Raw genomic sequence first — 21,022 nt, forward strand, 5'->3', positions numbered from 1 at the left:
TTTCTTTGAATTCCCTCTTTGACAATATAAGAGGCAGTTTCTGGTATTTTAGCACCCTTTAGACCCTATCTTAATTGGCTGACACTGATTTGATATGCCAAACTGATACCTTACAAATTAGTGTAATTCAAACATTAGGACAATCCCAGTTTACTTCTGATGCAGTTTAGCTACTGGCTATGGAGAGGAAAGCAATAATCAGTCTACAGTAGTTGAAATGGTTTTCGGCTGTTTATTTACAGAACACATTGGCTTAAGTAATAGATTTTGAGCGTGCATGGACCTTAGTTGAGTGGTGTGTTGACTAACACTTTGATGGTGGTGGCTGTGCTCCACTTGGCAGTAAAAACCTATTAAACCACTGTGAGGGTGCATGCATTTTCATTCATTGCAAACTTTGTATTCGATATTTGGACAGCTTTAAAGTGTTGGCTAAAAATGTATGATACATTTTCAATTTGGATTCAGCCTTGACAAGCCAATGGTACTACTCAGTTTCAGACACGTAGCATTTTTTGTTCTGGCTGCATAACATCACACAACGGATGCCAGGGCAGCACAAGGGACATGTGCCGTTTCATGTAAAATTGAGAGAAAGGTGACATCTGAGGGTGCCTGTCACGATAACAAATTTTGCTGGACAATAAATTATCACAGAAATTATTGCGATAAACTATAATATTGTTGTGGACCCTGTCTCTGTTAACAAAAAATGCACTGGAATAAAAAACAAACAATCAAAAACAATAACTGAAATGGATGTAAACAAAATTGCACTTCAAAAAATATTAAACATTAGGCTCATACAGAGTGCCAAAGAGATGAAGCAGGCCTTATGCAAAAAGCTTTTTAAAAATAATTTCTCCAGCATTAAGCTCTGATCAAATGAAGTGAATTGCAGTCAAGCAGGGTGTGCCCCAAGGATGTGTTTGTAAGAGAGAGAGAGAGAGAGAGAGAGAGAGAGAGAGAGAGAGAGAGAGAGAGAGAGAGAGAGAGAGAGAGAGAGAGAGAGAGAGAGAGAGAGAGAGAGAGAGAGAGAGAGAGAGAGAGAGAGCGAGCGAGCAGCATCTCTCTCTTAGTTTGTCGACTAAACGCCCCAGTGATTGTGTACTGTCGGGAAGACGGAGACGCAGCTCTTATGCCGCACTCTGTGGTAGGTTACACCTGGAGTCCCGCTCACCACACAGAGATCATGTGGCTGACAAGTGACTAGAGGGCTCACTCCTCGTTACGTTAAGGAACCGAGTGTGGTCATCCAGTCTCTTTGGTAGAGGGGAACGAGGAAAACAAACAAGCATGCAAATGGAAATTATTGCAGCTTACAAGATTATCCACCTCATTTTATTTATCATGCGATTCATTCATTTATTGACTATCGCGACAGGCCTACGTATGACTGGGCAGGCGAGGCAGTGCGTCCTTGCAGAGAAAACTGAAATTTCATTTGATTTGGTATATTTGGAATTCTATGCAAATCTTTGGCTTAGCAGTAAAGTGAATAGAGCTGTAGCTACACAAATGAGTATGTGAACACTTGATGACCAGAGACTAACCTTTGACACTTTGACTTTGTTTTGTATGAATGGGTGAAATGTGGTTTGAACATGTGTTCCACTGAACACATGTCCTGTGTAAAAAAAGGTTACCACTCTCAAGGGGGAGCAAGCAACCATACAGACATTGATATGCAAAATGCCAACAATAAAATAAGAGATACCCCTGTTGTGTCAGGCATTTCCAATAACTGCATTGAATCCTTTCCAGTTCAAGCTCAATTTAAGCTGCAGTTATTTGGTCAAATCCAATATTTAGTCCAACGCTTTGAATCAATGAATCCTTACATCCTTTGTCCTGGAAAACTAAAGTAATGTGTATACATACGTGCTGCTGCTGGTCTGGTGGGAAGAGATGTTGCTGAGGCGCTGAGCAGAGGGTCTGATGCAGGGTCCAGGAAGCTGGTGGTGGGGTGCTTCCTCTCCACTTGGCTTTGCCCTTCTTCCAGTAAGCCTGATTCGACCACCTGCTGCCTGCTCTGCTTGCTTTTGTCCAGTAGGTCCTTTCCAAAGAATGCCTCCTGAACATGACAACACAAAGCATTGGTCAATTCTCTGTGTTGGAACTTTTCTTCAAGGACGGTCAGCTTACCTTTCTTGACATCATTCTTGGGCAACACGTCACCAGGTCGCATTATTCAACACACATTGAAGGCCCATGAGAACTGACCAAAGTGAAACAAATAGGCTCTGAAACTCAAACTCAGTCATGTTGCTGCTGACCTCACGCTTGTCAGCACCTACCATCCCCAACTACTTAAACCCACAAGTCATCTACTATCTTTAAAGACATGTAACTGCAGCTCACTGCTGCACCAGGACATTAAAAGCCCAATGTGTTGCTATTTCAATAATTAATGAAATGTGCTTCACTGTGTTGGACCTTTAGGTGGGACTGAACATCCCCCAACTGTGGTGGAATGAAGCAGGACTGACAGCTGCCGGTGTCTTAATGCACATCACATATCTATGTTTTGGCCAACAAACGGTGACACCGAGATACTGGCTAGAGACAGGGAGCCATCTCCGGTTAAGCTTTTGTACGTCAATTTACAACACAGACAGGAGCCATTTAAAAATTACGATCAGAGACGAGTCTCCTCTACAGTGAGTTCCTTTAGGCTGTTCCTCTTTCAAAAAAGCTCACAGAAGGGTTCTGTAAGTGGTTTCCAGGCAATGTACTTTGGATTCCCAACCTTCCCAGGGGTGAGATAAAAGGTATTTTATGAAGATATGGCATGACAAGACCAGACAATCTGTGCATATGAACAGGAGGCTTGCATTACAATAAAACAAAAACAGGTTCGCAATTAACTGATGAAAGAAGACGTTTTAGCTAACGCAATATTTTCTCTCGTCATGAAAGGTGCCTTTTAGAAGATGCAATGGTTAATATACTGCATGGCATATATGTTGTCAAAATGATCTGTATAAAATGATTAAAAAGTTGATTATTATTGAAGCCAGTTATTTGAGAAAGAATTCCTAATTAAACAGTTACTTTTATCTACATATTGCTTGGTTATAATACCCCAACAACCATTGCATAGTGGTTTCCTCTGTATGGTTATATAGTGGCTATATACGGATATTAAATTACATATTATATGCCCATTATGTTTGTACACAATATTAGAAGTAAAAGTGTGCTATCAAAGGTGACAGACCTGCAGGTAGGCAGGAAAAGCTTCCTCCAGTTTTGTTTTCTTTTTTCGGTAGCGTTTCTTTATTTTTTCTGGGACCTCTGGTCCAGGGGGCATCTCATCCACAGGGGTATCCGGCAGAGCCTCTGTCCAGCCTACAAAAAAAGAGAATAGTGACACAAAAATCACATGAAAACATAAATTGACAGTTTACAGGATAATCTATTATAATACCAATGTGTGTAGAAAGTAATAGTGTACAGACCCTCATCTTTTACAAAGGGATTTTCTGACACAGAGCCAGTGGAATCCTTTCTGCAGATGGCTCGTTTGGCTTTGCCTGGACCTTGACCTGGACGACTCCTCTGGCGGACCATGAACCCACCAATGCCTTGAAAGGAGAGGTTACTCATTTAATATCAATTAATCAATCAATCCATATACTCACAAAAACAGTTGCCATTACACTCATGGAGGTGATTTGAGATATAGTGACTTTGATTGTATGGATGGTTCTATTCATTGTCCAGTGTGTTCAGCATGAAGGCTCAGAAACACTAGATAGAGCCCTGTGTACATCAGAGGCCCTGAGATGGCAGTGCTTTGCTACAGCTACAACGTCGGGCATGTACTGCACCATTTTACGCTTCAGAGGAGCTGTCTCCTTCAATCAGGTGCCCTACCCGGCCGGTACGGTTTCCTTTTCCTCTTCTTGCCGCCGTCGGCCCCCTTGGAGTCTTCTTCTGCTGGCTCTCGCTCCAGGCTCGAGTCAGACTTTGCCTCACAATCTAGGAGCTCCGCCTCTGCAAGAGGGAGAGAGCACTGATGAGTGACAGCCCTGCGGCAGTGAACACCCCAGCTGGGCCCCTCAACACAGCCACCAGGGTCAATTCTATCTGAACTGCACTCAGTGGCAGGACATTAGCATGATTGAAGTTAAGTTTCGCAGTTCCATTACTAAGGACCTTCATTTTCTTTTTTTTTCTTTTTTAAATGGCCAGATATCTTTTTTGAACTATGACTAAAGAAAGAACAGCATGTTTAAATAATGGGTAAACTAATTGTATTACCACTAATTAGGGGTATCCCAATCATCTCATCTGGATCGTACCAATTAATTGGTATTGATTTTATGAAGAGGACCCATTTCTGATAAAACATTGAGTTGTAGTCGTAAAGCACAGCAAAATAAGAGCAACTAGCAGTTTCAACTAATAATATCCACACTGACTGACAAATCTCTGAGCAAATCTCATCAGTATTTTGTCCATGCTGTGTATATCAGTCTATCTATCTTGTCCAAAGGTTCCCACGATAACACTTCCAGACTTCAATCTCCACAGTTGTTAAAGAAAGCAACACAGGAAAATACAGAAAATATAGCTGGGGCGCATAAAAAGGAAGCTGTGATGCAGGCTACATTCTGTTAATGCAGAGCTAACTGTCAAACATATTAGAATTAGATCAGCTTTAGTAATTCTGTGTGTGAACTGTACAGCTGTATAAGGGAGAAAAACATTCAAAGTCAAACTGGGAGAAAACAAGACTAGGTGGAAACCTTGTATATAGCTGGATTGTGTATGTGCAATGTGCCAAATTGTGGCCAAACACGTACAGTACAGTCAGCAGTGTCTATAACGTGAATTCCTGGATATCAAATTGAGGACTGCTTTAATTTCATGAATTCAACTATATAATCATGCTATTTTCAACAATTTGTGGTTCTGGATAACTCATCTAATGTGGTATTGTTCTATTTCATTCACTTGCCAACGCACAGGGGACAGGCAATGGTATGCAACATGCTCACAGCCTCAAATGTTGAAACATAGCAAGATAACTTTCCCGCTCCAGCTTCTAGACCGTGGTCGGGAGTACAGTGGAGATTTTCTTTACTTAACTTGGGTTTTGAGGAACTGAAACCAGTGTACATTTATGACAATTTGACGCCTTTACTTCTAATTTCTTCTCCACTCCAATCGCCAACAGCTGCCTGCTCTGAGATCATGCACCGCCACCCTCTCTCAACCACACATTCACTACGCACACACTTCGCAGCTATTCCTAAAGCGGCTATGTTACTCCTGTAACATGTGCATCAAACTGTCAACCACCACCTATGTATTAAGGAAGTGAATCAGATAATTGATCGTGGAGTCAAAGACGTTACCAGTGGAAACACCAACACTGAACTGACCAATGGAGTAACTTTATCACTTACTCGGTGAGTCGGTGACAGACTTTCGTGTTTATAGGGCTGTCCTTGTCTTAATGCGCTCCAGCGAAAAACAATCCAAACAAAAAAGCCAATACCGATAGTCCAAGTCACTATTGTACTGAAGGACTCTAGTTAGCAGCCTGAGATGAAAGAAGAAGCTTGTGCGAGAAGTACCTCTGTTGTCCTCTATGTCTTCATCACGAAAGTGCTCAGAGAGTGGGTCTACGGGAGCCTGAAGCACTGCCACACTGTTCTGGTTAATGATTTTCAGCTTTAGCTTCGGCTTGGGCTTCCTGCGCCGGGACGCTGTAGCAGACAAGCTCTGAAGCTGGCAAAGCCCTGACTCTGTCAAACAAACACCATCTTGGGTGTAGGTCCTCGACAGATCTGAAAAGACCGAAAATGGATAAAATGAGCATTTACTGTTTAAACTAAAGTCAAATGACCATCTTGCAGAGAGAAACATTTTCTTTATGTTGCCATTTGTAATCCATTGATTTTGAAGCTCTGAACTTACCCATTTCTTTAGCCTTGGTGACAATCTGCGTCATAAGTACAGGCTCAATGGCATCTCTGGCCTTGGGCACAACTGTAGCAGCATAGGACAAAAGCCATGGAAAACAAAAAGCAGAAATGGGAGGATTTCAATAGTTGAGTCTATTAATTTACAGCATACACACACAAAGATGAATACTATACTTCAAAAAAGAAATTTGTTGCACTCTGCCCTTGCTACAGCATCACCATGTATTGAAGAAACTAATGTTTCGATCCCTCTGGACCTTCGTCAAGAGTATTTTCATTAATCCAGAATACTATGCTCCCACCTTTAGTGGTCTTGAAAGCTCGGCACATTGTGCAGTCAAAGCTACTGTCTACAACTTTTTCGACATCTTCGTCTGAATGGAGACCCTGACAAGACGCATGGAACCATCTGTGGATAGAAGAGAAGGTTGAGATAAGAACAACTATGTATAATAATAAAAAAAGGCTAGCTAAAAAAAAAAAAAGTTCTCCTGAGACAGGTATTGTAGAAACATTGCACACCTGTCACATTGCCGACACTGCACAATTATGGTGCCTTCACTGTAGTCCAACAGGCAGATGGGGCATGTTGCAAGGCTGGCACAGGGGGCACACTGGGTATAATTATTCTGCCACTCACACCTTAGGCCTGGGGTAGTGGCACCACACTGGGTACAGGACACACACCTGCAGGAGACATGGAGGACAGAGGTCATTCTACCCAGGTTACCTCAAAGAGGATAACACAGATGTAGATTAACTGTAAAGCAAAAACCCTGGCTACTCACTTCATTGTCAACATGCCGCAAATACGCCATTTTTTGCTTTTCATTTGTAGTTTTGATAATCTTAAATTATCCCTACCGAAATATTTAAGACTTTCCCTTAACATGGTTTGTATAAAGACAAGAAAGACATGTACTTATATTTACCAATCTGGGCTAAACTGCTTACTATAAGAACTAGGGCTGTAACAACACACCAAACTTTGGTTTGATTTGGTTCACGATTTTTGACCCACAATTCGATACAAACCTTGATTTATTTATTTATTTTTGGTCGTAATCCAACCTTTTTTCTGCAACATGGCATTGTTTTGTCATTGATTACATCCCAATCTGTAACACAGTAATACAACAGACCTTATTTATTGATATTGATTGATTTCAATGTTGATCGATCCAACACCAAATATTCTACTGTACCTTAAAATAATGTTTCCAAAACTGTTTCAGTTCATTAACTTATTGGATCAAGACATAAGAACAGTGGTAACAATTCCCCTCCCAACCTGTAGGGGGAACGAAGAGGTAAAGTGCTTTGACGCCTGCTGTAAAGGTGCTGCTTGACAAGTAGCAGTAATAGTAGTAGTAATTCTTGGTGGGTAACGTAAAATTACGACACCGTCCAACACGCTCATTTATTTTTAGTATGATTTTTTGACCACGGTTAACAACTCTGGGTTAACCCACAAATTCATCAGTAATGTTAACTGTATAGCAGTTGACAAATCGAATTGTAATTTAGCAAGCTAGCACACCCCTGTCTACTGCCTCAGTATCCCGGCGCTGCGAGGCTTCAGTCAGGATGAGAGCTGACAACAGCCCTGAGGACACATCCACAGTCAGCCCCCTGCCAGCTAGCAACCCTCCACTATCATTACAGCCCCAGGGACACATCCACAGTCAGCCCCCTGCCAACTTGGTTGGCACTTAACTCCGGTGCTACGGACCTTAACGGCAGTTTACTGAACCATCGGAAAACAGACCCAGACACCAGAGTCAAACAGCGGCCACTCATAACGTTACACCTCCGTTAGCGTTACCGGTGCCCCCTCTTTCGCTTTTAGCCGTCTGTACAGTTAGCTTAATTTATCAGACAAAATAGGAATAAGGCACCAAAAGGACTACTAGTAACTTAAAGATGTGGTATCACTGGATCTGGACGAGAAGGATAACTCTGTGAGTTGAAGGGGTGTGTCGCGATTCTGCCTTCTCCAACCACGACACAGGTTTGTGGAGCAGAGTGTTGCGATTTCGGTTTTATTTTCCATATTGTTACAGCCCTAGTAACAAACAGCAGAGTGTTTAATATGTACAATTATGTCATGCTTTATCCTACTAAACTTAACACAAATGAAATTGTAATTTAAATTATGCCTGTTTGAAGCTAAATTGGCTGAGATGGGCACACATCACTCACCATTTGCACTTCCAGCTGTCCTTGGGCACGTTCTGCAGTGGAGGGTCCAGGCAGTAGGTGTGATAGCTAATGTCACAGTCATCACACAGTAGCAAGCGGCCAGGATCTGTGGCCTGGCCACAGGCCTCGCACACTGTGCACTCCAGACAACGCCAGCCTTTACTCAGCACCACCTTGGTGATCTGTGAAAGCAACGATGAGACAATATGTAGGTGTATGATAAGATGGTATTTCTGCTATGTACTCGTAGTATGTTTATGCAGTGTACGAGCTCAACAGTAAGTGTACCTTAATGCCAACACAGAATGGATGGTAGCACTGGCCACATTGAGCACAAGCCAAAAGACGGCCCTCTGCACCAAGGCCAAAACTCCCACACACCACACACATGTCCTAGAACGAAATGAGACATCATTACTCCATTTCGCTAAGGCAATTCAGTTCAGACACTAAAATTCAAAAGCTAGAGTTAGAACCATTTTTTGTAAACCTCTACCCTCTAAGATATCTGTGCAAAAAACATACTGAAAAGCAATGTAATAGGAATAGGAACGGGACACTTTTGGAAACATTGGCCTTTAAAGGCCTTATTTAAACAGAATGATTGAGTGAGCCCTTTTCAGCCTGCATTCACAGCTGAGAGCTAGACAGAACAGAAAGTCTTTTAAGCCCTGATCGGTTTCACTTGAGCCATTCAGGGGTTGGTGCCTTGATAAGCAGCACCTAATCTGTATTGTTTAATGGCTTAGGCACTTTATATGAATAGTTATCCAACACTAAAGGATTTTAACATCTGAATTACTCTCCCACACTGCTAACTTTATAGTTATTGCTGTCTGTAAAACGTTGATAGATGCCAGTCAGGTATTGTTCACAGAATTAAATTTAGGAACGTTGAAGACAAAAAGTGAGAAACAATAAAATTTGAATATGATCCTGCTTTACATAATCAACTGCATTTCCTCCAGGCATTTGACTGTATCTCTACAAGAATTAATGAGCTCCAGTGGGAGTGGTCTTTAAACACGAATTTGATTATAGGCCATCTTAAGTGAATGGGAAAAATTTAGAGATGTGGCCTCACAATGAATACATCACCAACTTAAGTATTAAAAACAAAAACCTGTTTTAGCGTGAAACTGTCATTGCTGGAGAATATGACCACTGTGTTATGCATGGCGTTCTCTTCCTCCTCCTTGACCGGATATGCTGTTTCTATTGTGGTGACCTGCATTTCAGGGAAAAATACACAAAATAAACAACATAGCATAGTGTGATGACATAGGCAGTATCATAATTTTCCACAAGCAACATCCACAGTTGAGAAGAGTAGTTACTATCAGCTATTAAGATATATTATTCACAACTGCTGGGTCATCATTTGGAGGGATTAAGCAAGGGGGAAGTCTTCACAATATAAGGCTACTAGCAAACTGTTAACTCCTTCTGTAACAATAATGCTGCTTACAATATATTATCCATGTCTTGAGTTGGAGGGTAAACAAACACTGCTTTTTATATAGTGCAATATTTGCCAGAGATGTCACAATGTTACCCACTCAACAGCACATACCCCAGGGTTCATGCCGGGAATAACTCCATTCTTGCCTCTGGCTCTGCCACGTCCAGCTCTACCTGACAGACCGGCCCCTCTGGGCCTCCTCCTCCCAGGGAAGCCTGAGCCTCGACCCTAAGGCAAAAAGACAAAAATCTGAAAATGTGTAGTAGGGAAGAAGTAAGGAGTTAATAGACATATTGAACGGGAACACAGCGACGATGACCACTCCCTCAAATGAAAATTGTTTGTAAGTTTGTTTTTTCTTGCGTGCGCTGAATCACTAGTAAGTCAGTAGCTAAGTTTCCATCCACACATTTTTATCCAAATTAAGTCATATCGAATGAAAAATGCCTTGTGGAAAAAATACAATTTAATTTCATGAATAGCGACTCAAAAGAAATACGTTTGGTCTCATCGGATTTTATCTTGATTGGTTTGCAGCATATGCAAAAAACGGTGATAGAAATGTAAATTGTCAAATAAATAATGGATTGCGATTTAGTTGCGGGAAAATAGGGGGGAAATAAAAGCGAAGTTGCATCTGCATCATCATAGTGATGTGTTGATAGTGTTGTTGTGTTTTTATTATAGCTTGATTTGTCGCTGTCAGCAGGCACATAAGCGCTATTACAACTTGTGCAAATGGCCTATTGATCATTTGTTGGTAGACGGCGCGAAAAACTTTGTTCACAAACGTTTGCTTGTATGTTGTGCGATTCAGTGTGAAAATGAATGGAAACACCTTAAATGTCTAAAATCAATTCAATGTACCAATTTGATCTCAAAACAGCATGTGACGTCATTACGCAGAGGTTTTAATTTGCCTTAAAGCTGTTGGATGGAAACAAACTTTAGTTTTTTTATCGAACTTCAGATAATTTGATTGACAAGTAGATGGAAACTTAGCTATAGTTTGCTTAGTGCACGGACAAATATTTCAAGAAAACCTTTTGCCACTTTCAGCTTTTAGGTCTGTATGTATATTCTTGTGTACAGACTGCACAACAGGAACATCATTGTTCCTTCAGTTAGAATGGTAATGGAAGTGATGGTGTTCTTTGTACAATCTGCATGATAGGTGATTTACTTAATACAAGTATTGATGTATAAGTCCGGTTAATTTGAAAAAGGAGTCAAAATTACGTCAGAAATTTTAATCTTCAGCATTTGAACATCATCCAAATGCTCAAGAAGAAAAATGATCAATGTGATTCTTGACATTTTGGGTCATGGAAATTGCTGTTATCTGTAAGTAACACTACAATGTCTGCCAGACAGCCAGAAAGTAAGAGAGTTGAGAAAAGGCCTCTGAGCTGTGGTTGTAGCAATGTGAGATCCACTGTGCCTTTGGCACATTTCTGACAGGAGACCTCTGTCTCATCATACCAAAACTTAAGTCTGAATATTCAAGCTCCTTCCCCCAAAATCCTTTCCCAGTCCCCCCACATTTGACACCAATCCCAAACCAAGGCCCCCCCATGCACAGGGCTTTCTGACGGACACACTGTTCAACGGTGCTTAACCTGGACCGGACCCCTGCCACAGTGCACAAATTAACCCTCTCCCAGCCTTGCCAAGAGTAACGACTGTCACCATGGCAACCAACTGTCGGAAGACTTTTGACAAAGTCAAAATCATAGAAAAAAAATAATATATATATATATATATATATATAAAAATGACTACTTGAACAGGTCTCTGAATGAGAAGAGAACACAGCCAAGCATGGCTGACGAAGAGGAAACAGGACAGATTCCTACATTACTAAAAATGATTAGCCAAATAATTAGACTGTGGAAGGTTTTATTACATCATACCCTTGATCTCTCAATTCAACAGCAAAGCCAGCAAAACCCATGAAGCCATATCATTTAGTTCCACTTCATAAAGTAATTAGCTTAGCCATTGGTCTCCTCTTCTCACTGTAAGGTGGTGGTAATTGTTAGAGTAGGCTACAATATAAATCACAGTGACACTGATAAACACTCGGGGAGTGTGCGTCACTAGGGTAAACAGAGGGCTAACAGAGGGCAACTGCTGCCCTGCTGTCTCTGGTGAGCCACAGTATTTACCACTCTGATGCTCCAGCCGGGACTGCCAGAGGACTGCCTGGTCTTTGGGACGTCCCACCCCTCTGTCTGGTCTGGCGACCAGGACAAGGGGGAGCTCACACTGCTATGGGGGCTCCATGCACCCTAAGGTAAGGAGGGCGGGTGAGAGAGAGAGGGAGGAGGGCGACAAAATGCAGCAACTTAAAAACAAAGCCAGCAAAGAAACAAAACATATAAAGAAAGATGTTAGAGAGATGTAGTGAGCTTCTAGTGTGGCCAATTGGGAACTACCCAATACACATCCATCTATGCAGAGCTACAGTGTTAGAAAGCATCTGATGTGCCAAAATATTAACAGGATAAGTTTTAGGTTACAGTCTGTGTTAAAGTCAATCCTTAGAGTTATCATGCATATGAGTTTAAGAGGAATGTTTCTAATAGACTTTTTGAAAATGCAAAACTGTGAAGCAAAATTTCGTTAGTTGCGTTTTAAACGGATAATTGCCAGGGCATCATACACAGCAGGAAAGAGGCCCTATAACCTCTCGTCATGACAACCGTGTATGTTTGGCATGTTCACAAGACAAGGGGAATTGCGTCAGCACAGCAGTAGGGCTGTAGTCTCCCAGTGAGTAGTCCATTTATTGGTCGATACGTTCCGATTTTTTTGCTGTGTTAATTTGACCAGGTGGAAGCATAGGAAGTTATGATCTATGGATGGAAAGCACTAATTGCTATAGGGTCTGTCTTCAGAACACACCCCTTGTGTTTTACTTTCACAGTGAAACACTTTCACACTTTGACAGTTTTACAGTCAGTCAGTCCTCCTCTACCATGTCGAAGTGGTATCCGAACTTGGATAGGCCTACATGATTTTTAAATGTTTGTAACTTTGTTTTATCTGCTTAACTGATTTTGTGTGAAGCACTTTGAATTGACCTGTTGCTGAAATGTGCTATACAAATAAAGCTGCCTTGCCTTGCCTTACACAGCGCCAGCACGACACACCATCATGCATGGACTAACCGCGAGTTGTGAGGGACTAAGAGAGAAAGTTTCACAGTTTAAACAGCAAGGCACTGAGCTTGACCACAGATATGTTGGGTTTATATATATATATATATATATATATATATATATATATATTAATTAATTAAAGTGGGCGTGCCTACTCCTATGTCTATTCGTGTCTCAGCCTACGTTCAGCCGATCTGTGCAAGGACATTTCAGAAATTATAGGCTATGATATTGCGCATGTGTAGGTGATGCATCGCTGTCAGAGCCGGCAGAGGAGTGTCATTTCAGTGCAAAATAATTAGGTCAAAAACGATTCAATATACTGCAAATAGCCTACTAGTTTTTTTTAAATGTTTTTATAATTAATTTAGGTGGACAAGGACTGTGGGACAGTACAGTTAATTAATCTAAATCAGTCTAAGTTTCAGGACTTCAGTTGACCAAGATTTTCATTGGTTGATTACAGCCCTACACAGCAGCACATGAGCACATCAGACAAAAAGCATGTTGGACTAAAGAGGAGCAACTTTCACATTTCTATAATAGATTTCCCCAGGCCTTGTGTAACAAATTAGTTTGAGCCATGTTATGTTTATTTAAGAGATGGGATATATCTGGGGGAAAAAAAACACATTTTGCAAACTAAATTAATCTACCCTTACCAGCATCATTCATAATATATCATAGCCATGGGTGTGATTCAACTCCCATTATTATTTGTCTGTGAGAGTCTACATTCAATGTTTCTATTATAACGTATTCGTTTTAACAACACGGGGACACTAATATTAGAAGATTAAGAGTTTTTTCAGTCGCAAGTGACCCACTGCAATTGATGGTGTAATAGGGAGATATTACATGTAGAACATGGTAATGGTCACGGAAATGTTTGACATGATGAATGCTCTTCCTAAATGGGAAAATACAATGGTACAGGATTTTAACAAAAAAAAGAGATGAACAGTGATGGATGACAATGCCACTGAGGTGGAATAAGGTGAGGACTCTCAGGAAAAGGTGTTTTAGCTATTAAAAAAACCATAATTCCCACTGGCAATAATTAACACTTCAACTGAGCTTGGCTTTAACACTGTGACTAACTCGTTATGTGGTGCAAAAACACGTGAAAGGGCACAATGAGTTGAGAAAAAGCATCACTCGCCACGCGGGCCTCCTCTATGCTTGCATGGTGTCGTGCAAGGTATAACTGGACTGAGAAAACATTTAAAAACATTCCTGAAGAACATCCTAAACCATGTAAGCTTCAACCAACCCACCAAAACACCTAAACCACCTTCATAGAGCAAAGCCCACAGGACACCTACACACAGGTCATTTAGGAGTATATAAAGTATGAGCACCCTTTATTAGCCTAACATCCAGGGGTATATTACTTGGGCTGGGGCAGTGAGAAAGACATAATGAGCCAGAAAATGAACCAATCAGTGGTCTTCCGTGACATGATATTCAGTTTCCTACCTGTTTTACTCGTGGCCTCCCAGGAGAAAATTTCCTCTTGGTGATGGCTGGCTTTCCCATGCCAATCTTAGGGGTGAGCGGTATAAGGGTGGTGGTGGGTATTACACAGCTGTAGTCACCCAGTGAAGGTAGGATCTGGGCCTGGGACAGTTCTCTGGGAGATGTCCCTCTGCCCAGAGGGGAGGAGTGGCAAGGAGAAGAAACCATTTCTGCCAACCTTTCCACAGATGTCTTGAGTGGTTTCTCCTCTGAAGGTAGGCTGAGAGATGACTGATTGGGCTTGCTCTCTTGTGTAGTGTACATGTCCTCTGATGTATTAGAGGCTGAGGGCTTAACAGTCTCTGCCAGGTTCCTGTGAAAAATACCCTCCATCCTCTCATTGTTAATTTCTTCTGGAGCAGTTTCCAAGAATGAAGCCCTGACTAAATCCGTTCTCAAAGGCTGGGGTAGTGACACTTCCATTGGTTGGTCCGAGAAAGGTACTGATGCAGTACTTGGTTCTTTGGTGGTTGAGATGATGGCCTTAAAATCCTTTGTGCTGGGGTTGGCCATGCCCTGCTCAGGGCAGGCCTCTGTCTTTGCTGGTTTGATTTGTAATGTGGTATCCTGTGTCTGTAGTGCCTCCATAGAAAACTGGGCTGGCAAAAACTCAGACTCCTGGCTGGGAGTCGCTGAACACGCAGGCCTCTCTGTAGTTGTAAGCTGGGTTATTGCTGCTGGTTTTGTTTCTGTAGGAGGAAATACACAGTGGTGAGAAGAACATATTTGGACAGCTTTACAACATGCACATTAACACATGAAGAAAGAAACAAAGTGTACACCAATACAATGTAATGTTAATGTTTCAAGTAATCAACATTACTAAAGAAATGGTAAGTAAATAGAACGCAACTTATATAAATGACGTGGAAGCGGTGGGGAGACTCAGACTAATACTACCTGTATACAATGTTTATAGAGCATTTTAATAGTTGTTATGCTCGAAGTTTATTCATACAAACTTCACCACAACAATCACGGTTGCAATAATTCAAATCAGTATGAGGTTTCACAATGCAGATTAGATTGTGTGTACAAACCTAATTTGAATTCTGATAGGATTTTGTTGACAGAAGGTTCAGTAACCCGTTTCTCTACAACATCTGCATCCACTGAGACTTCTAAAAGAGAGAAGATTGAAAAATAGGAAAAAGATTATGATATTGATATTTAACAGAAAGAAATAGATAAGAACTAATAGTCTTGGGAGATTATGAACACATTAAAGATAAAGTTGTAAGGGAATAAAGAAAATGGAGCATGGGAAAATGTTGGGCTTGGATACCCAGCAGTCAAGCTGATTGAGAGGAAAGACATATTTCTGCTTGCATCAATATCATCCACCCATTATTTCAAAACTAATGGTAAAACCAACAAGACTGTACAATAATGGGAACCCCCAAGTCGACGAAGGTCTTCTCCCTTTAGAAAAAACACTGAACAACTTAAACATTGTGTTGCAGTCAGATCACCAATTATCTCTTGCGCCAACAAATAGAAAAGGGAATTCTTTATAGTTTAATATACATTATATGTGGATTTAACATTCATTTTAATTCTTGCATTTTCTGGTGCATTAGCCTTAAAAAGGATGTGACAGACTGTTACTGAAAAGGAATGGCTTTCAAGTAACAAGCGGTCACAATGCACATAAAGACAACATGGCATGCCTTCATAAGCTTCATGCACTATTTTAGTATTAATCTAGTGTCTTCTTCCCTCTCTCTCTCCATTTGGTTTTGTAGCGTCTCCTATCCTGACTCTCCATTTCGTTTTGTATTTAAACATCAATGCATTTGACTAGTCTGGTATGAATAGAACTAGTCATTCCTGGCTATCAGGCATCCACACATCCAGCCAATATTCTGCCAGACAGCCTCTGACCGTACAGATAGCCTAGTCTTAACGAGGCACCCACCATTTCAATCCACAATTTCCCATGTCACACTGATCCTGACACACACATGCACCTGCTAAGCATCTCTGCCAGGGAAGGGAGTAACCATGACAACCAACATCCCAGGGTCTGTGTGCTCTGGGCTCATGACTGTGCAGCTTGCAGGTGCTCATCCGGTGCTTATGCCAGAAAGTCATTTAGGAGATGGGCCTCCAACTATTGACCAAGCTGAACACACATTCTCATTCATATTAGCACCCTACTTCCTATATCTCCTACAGTGAATAAGGTGATGGTTAAGATAAATACATGGCTTTGATTGCAGCAGAGGCCATAATTCAGGTCTAACTTGCAGTCAAGGAATGGATCTAACAGCATCTGTCAGTTGAGTCACAGTAAGCCTGCTGTTAAATGAGTGGTGGAGAATCCTGGCAGGTGATAAACAGCTCTGGTTAATGACTTTAATTACATTACATGTGCACATGGTTGGCAGCGTAGTCGAGATCTCACATAAAGTCAAAAAGTAAGTAAAAGAAATCTACAAATATTTAAGTACATTTCAGCACATTATTATTAAAATACATTTCCTACTCTTAAAAATAAAGTACAATTTTAAACATTAGTGTAAAAGGTTTTGACCCAAAATCCGAGAGAGTAGAGAGAATTTTAAAGAGGCTTTTGATGTGAATGGAAAAAAACAGATAAATCTATCTCATTTTGCTCAACATAGCCTCCTAAAGCTTCTCTTAAATCAATACACAAATCAGTTAACGAATCTTAAAAACTACAATGGGGGAAGCATCGCCTTGTCATATTAATCCAACGATAAAGCGGCTCATGACCACAGGGAAAAACTAGTAAAGGGAGAGCGCATGTGCATGCAGAGCAAGCAACTTGTTTGAGCAGTCATGAATGACCAAGTGTAGCTCCAAGGCAGGTTTGCAGACAGAGGATCTAATATCAGCACCATCGTGCTGCTTCTAGCTAGTCTCTACTGCCAGAGGAGTCTGCAGTCTAGACAGAGTGGGCAACATAGGTACCACTGGCATCCCCAGCTCACCCTTATCTTTCCTGATGCTTCACTCCACTGCTGGCAGAACTCATATGGAGTGGAGAAGCTGGCCCGAGCTTCATACAGGCAGATACCAGCATCACGTAACTCAACGTGTTCGTACAGCTTGCACCACAATGAATCACAGATGTTGCAAAGGAAGGGCTTTACTATGGTGCTTCTTCTACTAAATAGCATCTAGCCAGATAAACTCAAAAAACATTTGGGTTGGTTGTTTGAGTCAGGTCCCAAGTTTCCTTATTGGTTCTAACTTGAAAAAATGTTGTCACACACACACAATGTCAAGTCAAATTTAAGGGTGATTAGCAGAGTGAGTCAGACTCAAGTGCCCATCACTGCCTCATGGCGTTTTACTTAGCTACGCATTAAATAAATCATGTACCAATTTCTCATTTATATAGACTTACAGCACAAGCTAGAGACTCAGGAGACAGGAGGGAGAAACAAAGAACTTCTAAATTTCAAAACACAAAGTTACCAAGACAAAAGAGTCTCTTTAATCTGTCACTAGTAGGACGCCATCTGGTTATTGGGGAGCCATCAGAAAATCATCCACATAAAAGAGGGATTTTTTCACTCTGTTCTTAGTCTAAACAACTCCTAATGCTTTCATCTGCAACAACTCAGACTTTCAAAACTTCATCTGCGCTGACACTAAACCCCAAATTTGTGTTGCAGGGCCCGAACTTTAAAACTGCTTCTGAATGGCTAGAGGCTGAGTAAATGAACCTTCAACTACAAAGATTGGCTTTCATTTTTCAATCGTATGACCCTGTGCTTGTGTGTATGATGTTGTATAATCAAAAGCGCTACATTCCTTGGTCTGTCCTTACAATAACAAGCAATGATTAATATGGTGATAAAACAGATTCGATTCTCAGGAGGGGCACTTGGGGCTTTGAGGAAAATTAAGACTTGAAGATTTAAAGATAAAACAAAAAAAAAAATCAGAGCAGTCATCTTTCTGTGTTTAATGTAACCTTTTCGGAACAAAGACCCACCAGGCTTCTGGGCTGACGTGGCCAGCATCTCCTCCTGGACGGTAGCCTGAACAGGCTCTGGATCTGAGTGCAGTGGAACAGCAAGTAATTCCGGTTTGGGGTCATTGTGCATTTCAGGAGGCCGCTGAGTGCCAGGTTCTAGGTCTGTGTGCTTTTGAGCCAGCTGTAGACCAGTCTCAGAGTCTGTGTGCATGGAGGCTGGCTGAGGGCTGAGCTCTGGGCCGGTGTCCATATCCTCTGCCTGTAGCGCCTGCTCTGCAGCAGGAGACTTGCAGTTGGAACAAACATAGTCCTCTCTGGGGTGGATTTCTGCTTGGCCTGAGTTCTGACGCTCGCACTCCAGGTGTAGCCATCTGAAAGGAAGGCAAAGGAATTTTAAGAGATTGTTTGACAAGGATCTCTGTGAAATATAAAATTTGACACATTTATTACTGAGGGTTTACTAGTGTTTCCTTATTGTTATCAGGGAACATACAATTGCTACAGGAATAAAACAAGGAAAAAAAGTGTTGCGTTTAAAGTATTTAAAGATAAAGACAAGTGCTCCTTACCTCTTACAAGTCTGGCAGAAGACTAAGTCTTTGTGATGCTCAGGGTCCAGGATGCAGGAGCACATAGAACAGCACAGAGCAGGGTCCTGGTTTTGGACGCAGTTCTCACACAGCAAGCTGGTGTGGTGCCATTGCACGCTGGTTCGTGTTCCACATTGGATGCATACTCTACAGTTCTGTGGAGCAAAAGGAGTAAAATGTCTCTCAGTCTCAAGACAAATAAAATACAGGGAGTCCAAGGATGGAATCTGTCCAGGTCTACAGCACATGTGAGTATCTTTATACACTGTAACTCTTTTCCAGCTAAACGTATGAGGTAGACCTGGGGAATATGACCCTGGCCCTGATGAAATGGATTTACAAGGCAGTTTTCTAATCAAACAGATAATAGATTAACCAGTGTTTAATGAATGCCAAAAAAATAAACCTTTAAAACATTGGCATCAAATTTGTTAGCTAGTTGGTTATTTTCCAAGACACGGTCATGAAGCTTGTTCAGAAAAAGTTTACCAGCACATACTTTTTCTCAGCAATTTAGTTACTTTGCAGCTTAGACTGGCCAGCCACTCCGCTTGAGTAAGCCTCTGTCTCAAGTTTAGCCTGCCATTCTGATGCTCAGACATGATAGAGGTACATGACAGTGCATTGAAACTAAAAGAAATAACTAATTCTTTATTGATTGCTACTTCAGTCAGACATTTGCACTCAGAACCAAACTACCATGTGAGTGGGGACAGGGGTTGGTGGCAGGCTGAGTCAGACAGTGAAGACCTTTAAATCACCTTCTGGCTCTATTGCCAAAAACCACCTTCTCAGACCACTGCAGAAAACTGGTTGGTGTGTTAACCAGTCACCTGAGTGACAAGCACAACATTTATTCTGCTGGAGGAGGATGGCGGGGCTGCACTGAGGGATGTGTGCGATTAACATGCACACACATCTACACACACACACACACACATCTACACACACACACACACACACACACCCACACCCCCACACACACACACACACACACACACACACACACACACCCACACACACACAGTGTTTTCTTTCGGCACTGAGACTGAACTGAAACCTTCAAAAAGATCAGCTGGTGTGAGTCATTTCTTAACCACACAAAGTACAAATCCAAACCACGAAAAAAGTAATATTCTCATGGGTAGTAGACATTTTACTATGTGCCAGAGCAAAGATTCATATCTTGAATATTTTTCCATTGAATATTAACGCCCACATACAGTGGGGATTTTGTGTTGCAGGCTGCTGCAAAATTATACCTGGGGGAAACAATAGGCTGGCACTTTAATAGTAAAGTAACTCTAAAGTATGTTTACATACCAGTCAGATTAAACCTTATTTTAAGCCACCCAGAATCATATGAGGTCTTTCCTACCTTACATCTCCATCCATTGGTGGGAAGAGTGTCTATAGCAGGTTGTAGACAGAAGGTATGGTAGCCTTTGTCACACATGTCACACACCAGCATTTTTGTGTCCTCTCCCGGGTTCCTACAAATAGGGAAAGAAAAGGTTGTATGTAAGGTGTAGAACATCGATATACTGCACATCAACAGCAAAAACCTACGCAGATACATATCGATGATGTTTTCATCTTGAGGAGGTTTCCTAAACAATTGTTGTTGTTGTTTTTTTATAATGCTTTAGTTCTCAGTTGAGCACTTGCTTTCCTTTGATTTTCCAAATTGGGTGTACATTTTTGAGACTTTGTTTGAAATGATCTGTTCTCAGCGTTATGGCAAATAACAAATTCCATTAATTATCATGTAAACGAAAAAATGTAATGAATTAATCAGAATACAAAACCAGCCTGATCCTGCCATAGCTACATGTAATATGTGCTGTCTTTTCTTATTTGTCAGAAAACAGATGGCAAATCCAACTCTGTTGTCTGGGAACAGTTAACGTTAGCTAACCCTGTGGTCCCTCTGCCCCCCCGCTGTAGCAGACGTTGTATTCCCCTGACACGCTGTATTCCCTTACTGTTTAAAACTTTTTCCAGCTGGGTGCACAGGCCTAATGCTCAAACCAACATGAAAAATATAGCAATGTTTCCTCAGCATTTACATTTTGTTAAACTGTATGTAAAATGAGTCAACATGAGTCACGTAACATTATTCTAATGTGCCATCTATGTGCTGGATTTTTCCATAGGTAGCTAGTAAAAAAAACCACTGAGGGCAACATTATTGT

General features: G+C 41.3%; 1 protein-coding gene across 9 annotated transcripts in view; it reads right to left on the reverse strand.

Moving 5' to 3' along the window:
- kmt2cb (lysine (K)-specific methyltransferase 2Cb) overlaps window positions 1-21,022 on the reverse strand; it is a 68,284-nt gene that overhangs the window by 24,412 nt on the left and 22,850 nt on the right. For 6 of the 9 annotated variants that reach the window (XM_034888898.1, XM_034888894.1, XM_034888895.1 and 3 more), the window contains exons 10-27: window positions 20,206-20,320; window positions 18,807-18,982; window positions 18,235-18,608; window positions 15,326-15,406; window positions 14,247-14,974; window positions 11,772-11,894; window positions 9,715-9,831; window positions 9,265-9,369; window positions 8,430-8,534; window positions 8,142-8,323; window positions 6,462-6,626; window positions 6,242-6,348; window positions 5,932-6,003; window positions 5,589-5,801; window positions 3,880-3,999; window positions 3,462-3,587; window positions 3,221-3,351; window positions 1,882-2,074 (exon numbers count right to left, since the gene is read on the reverse strand). In XM_034888898.1, the coding sequence (XP_034744789.1) occupies window positions 1,882-2,074; window positions 3,221-3,351; window positions 3,462-3,587; window positions 3,880-3,999; window positions 5,589-5,801; window positions 5,932-6,003; window positions 6,242-6,348; window positions 6,462-6,626; window positions 8,142-8,323; window positions 8,430-8,534; window positions 9,265-9,369; window positions 9,715-9,831; window positions 11,772-11,894; window positions 14,247-14,974; window positions 15,326-15,406; window positions 18,235-18,608; window positions 18,807-18,982; window positions 20,206-20,320 (3,233 nt within the window). The remainder of the gene's footprint in view (window positions 1-1,881; window positions 2,075-3,220; window positions 3,352-3,461; window positions 3,588-3,879; window positions 4,000-5,588; window positions 5,802-5,931; window positions 6,004-6,241; window positions 6,349-6,461; window positions 6,627-8,141; window positions 8,324-8,429; window positions 8,535-9,264; window positions 9,370-9,714; window positions 9,832-11,771; window positions 11,895-14,246; window positions 14,975-15,325; window positions 15,407-18,234; window positions 18,609-18,806; window positions 18,983-20,205; window positions 20,321-21,022) is intronic. The other 3 variants (XM_034888893.1, XM_034888896.1, XM_034888897.1) reach the window with 3 other exon arrangements.

The sequence above is a fragment of the Etheostoma cragini genome, chromosome 12 (assembly GCF_013103735.1).
Source record: "Etheostoma cragini isolate CJK2018 chromosome 12, CSU_Ecrag_1.0, whole genome shotgun sequence".
Lineage (NCBI taxonomy): Eukaryota > Metazoa > Chordata > Actinopteri > Perciformes > Percidae > Etheostoma > Etheostoma cragini.